This window comes from Aplysia californica, unplaced genomic scaffold (genome assembly GCF_000002075.1).
Source record: "Aplysia californica isolate F4 #8 unplaced genomic scaffold, AplCal3.0 scaffold00270, whole genome shotgun sequence".
Taxonomy (NCBI): Eukaryota; Metazoa; Mollusca; class Gastropoda; order Aplysiida; family Aplysiidae; genus Aplysia; species Aplysia californica.
In genome coordinates, this window is record NW_004797540.1 from 346,810 (window position 1) to 349,888 (window position 3,079).

At 44.9% G+C, this 3,079-nt stretch overlaps 1 protein-coding gene across 5 annotated transcripts in view; it reads left to right on the plus strand.

The window, feature by feature from the left end:
• The window catches only part of LOC101845107 (eukaryotic translation initiation factor 4 gamma 1), a 95,700-nt gene that overhangs the window by 59,351 nt on the left and 33,270 nt on the right, over positions 1 to 3,079 (plus strand). For 3 of the 5 annotated variants that reach the window (XM_035970464.1, XM_035970466.1, XM_035970465.1), the window contains exon 11: positions 1,200 to 1,297. In XM_035970464.1, coding sequence (XP_035826357.1) covers positions 1,200 to 1,297 — 98 coding nt within the window. Of the gene's footprint in view, positions 1 to 1,199; positions 1,298 to 1,866; positions 2,287 to 3,079 lie in introns of all 5 variants that reach the window. The other 2 variants (XM_005101097.3, XM_005101098.3) reach the window with 1 other exon arrangement.

A 3,079-nucleotide genomic window follows, 5' to 3' on the forward strand; every position in this document is an offset into this window, starting at 1 on the left:
GCCAGCCAGTGCGTGCCGCCATGGTCGCCTGAGAACATCCGTGTTGTCCGATGTTGGGGTGAGCGCCCGGCACTCACTCGGTCTCTGTGAGTGACGACGCACGACAAAGTCCTCCACTCTATCGTTTTGTAATGACTTCCTTCTCTCTATCGTTTTGTAATGACTTCCTTCACTGTGTCGGTTTTGTGATGACGCTGCGTTTCCCCGAGAGAAAGCACCAGCTGTTGCCGCCGCCGTCCGCCATGTGTGTGTGTGTCTGTTTGCACGCGGGGTGGAAACCTCGCCGGCCGGGGACTGACGGACCACTTACACACCTACACGTAACACACACACACACACACACACACACACACACACACACACACACACACACACACACACACACACACACACACACACACACACACGTTACACACACTTATATACTGCCCTTTGCTGTCAGAACACCCTTTTCTTATCCACAGCATTTTTAAAAAATCGACGATCTTTCGGGTTTTCTAAAAGTCTTATATTCTGTTCAGCATAGGGAATGACATTCTCTTCAGTTTGCGAGACCAACCGTTGATGGTACATATGTACTGTGCAAAACACTTTAGATGTGATAAGAAAACCGAAAAATCGTTGATTTCTCGAAAGTGCCGTGAGTAAGAAAAGCTTAAAGCTGTTTCGTCTGCGTATGGCAGGAAACATATTATTACGTTTGCTCTTCTAGCAGGGTAAGGGGGATGAGCGTGGTGTGCCGCTGTCGAGGTTAACGTCCTCCCGTGTTACTGGGGTCTTTGAAGCTGAAGAATAAATATGTTTTATTGTTTATGAACTCCGTTGCCAGTACTTGTGTAACCAACTATATAGTTAGTTGTGTCAGCCCAGTGTCATGCCCTTTTGGAGGATTTGTGTGTGTGGTAAGTGGGTGGGTGGGTGGTTGGCAGCTGCTTCGGTGGTGTTTGCCCTCCCCCCTTTTTTTTCTCTTATCAAGCCTCTATCGTCACCATCTCTCCTCCTTTTTGGTGTTTGTTACTCTGTTGTAAAACCTCTAGGAATCTTGAGCACCTGTATGACCTAGCCTAATTGTGTTGCAAGTGCCATTAAAACTAATTAAACTCAAGGTGAATTTGACTTCACTGTCTAACAAACACACTCTCAAGAAATACTTGTCTCCTGCTTTGCATACTCATGGACAATATTTTTTCCCCTTTCAGGAGCCAGCACGCAAGGCAAAGATGTCAGAAAAGGGAAAAAGAAAAAAGAGATCAATCGTAAGGAAATCAGTGGATCCGATATGGATGCCTTCATAGATGTAAGTAGTACTTTCTCTGAATGCATTGTGTAGAATTTAGATTTGTTTGCTTTACCGCTTCCTGGTGTCTCTGTTGCAAAAGCTGTGTGCGCATGTGTCTCTTTTCTTTTGTTTTTTCACTAAAATATCTGTGCTTATGGTATGCCTTTGTCCTCATGTTCTTTTCATTTACATTATATATTCCTTCATTGTGTTATATCTACCCTTGTTGGCATCATATACTCTGGTGTGGTTTGCTCTTTCTTTTCCCGTCAAACGCCGTCATCCAATCTCACCTTCTTTTTTTTTTTTTTACTTTATGGTAGTAACACCTAATCTTCTGCACTTTTATGACCTATTTATTTTTTTGTAAATGCTTGGAATTGAATCTAAATGGAAGCAGTAGGATTGGGCTTGTGTGTGCCCAGGTGTAGGGTACAGCAAGGTTCAGGAGGTGAGGCGTCAAAAGGGTTCACGGAGGTATGTCTGTGTTTTGTGTGATAGACGGCACGAGGAGCGTCATAAGATACCAGCACACGAGTTTCATGAAAGGTTTTGCGAATGATTGTTGTTGCTTGATATGGCTTCAGAAACCAGATACTCCCAGTCCAGGGCAGCTCGAGTCTGCCCCCTCAGGCCTTAGTTTCACTTCTGATGGCTCTCTTGGATTGGAAAACGGGCAGATGAGTGATCATCATTCTGTTGCCAATGGAGTAAGGAACTCCCCCCGAGAACTTTCAGGGAGATCGACGTCTCCGAGTCCAGACTCGGCAGAATCCTCAACCAGACCAGCGCAGCATTCTGCACCACCAAGCAGGAGCGAGGGGGAGAGACCAGGGGCTGGGGCCCAGCCGATGTTGTACTCCAAGATAGTAGCCAGGTCACCCAAGACTCCGGTACTGGCTCCCGCCTGGCAGCGGCGATCACGGACGCCCGAGGATACTTCAGCCGCGTCGTCGCAGCAGCAGGCTTTGACCACAGGAACAGACGGCACTGATGTTGCGCAGGAAGTAAGGGGCTCTCCGTCTTCCAAGTTGTTACCGCTGACCCACCTAACACGTTACTCTCGATCTAACCACTCACACACTTGTATTATGTGCATTTCGCAACCTTGGTGCTTTCTTGTCCTATCTCCATTTTTTAAAAAGCAGTTCATAACAAAGAGGAGCATTAAGGAGAAGTCACATTTTCACTGGGTTTTTTTTTAATGGAGAAGCGACAAGAAAGCACAGAGGTCGCGATTTGTTCAGGATGGAACAGTCCCTGATAATTAAATGTCTGGTGTTCTGTTTCCTCCCCCCCCCACCAATTTTTTAGAGTTTAGTTGCAATTATGTATTCCCCATACGCAAGAATAATTTCAGTTTGTATTTCCATGGGTTTGGGGTTTTATAAACATACATCTGAGATGCCATGTCTTGTTACAAACGTTTGCCAGTCCATTTTAGCAATAGCAAGAGGATTGGTATGGGAATCTTTTTGCTGTATTGTTCTGTGTTCTACAGTTGTAGAGAAGTCTTTCCTTTGAATTACTGTAATCGTGCTTATTTTCATGTGCAAAAAATGTTTTTTTGTCTTTTCATACAAAATGACAAAATTGTGAATGAAGTCGGCTAAGCCCAACTCTTTAGAGTGTGTGTGTGGGGGGGATATGTGTGAAGTGCCTGTTAGTTGTAAGATGTCAAAACTACCTGTCCCTGTATTCAACTACCAATTGACGTGGGGGGAAAATACTGGGTATGAGTCAGTTGACCTTTGAACTTATTAATAAATAAATAATGCAGAGCTACCCACAGGTTAAACC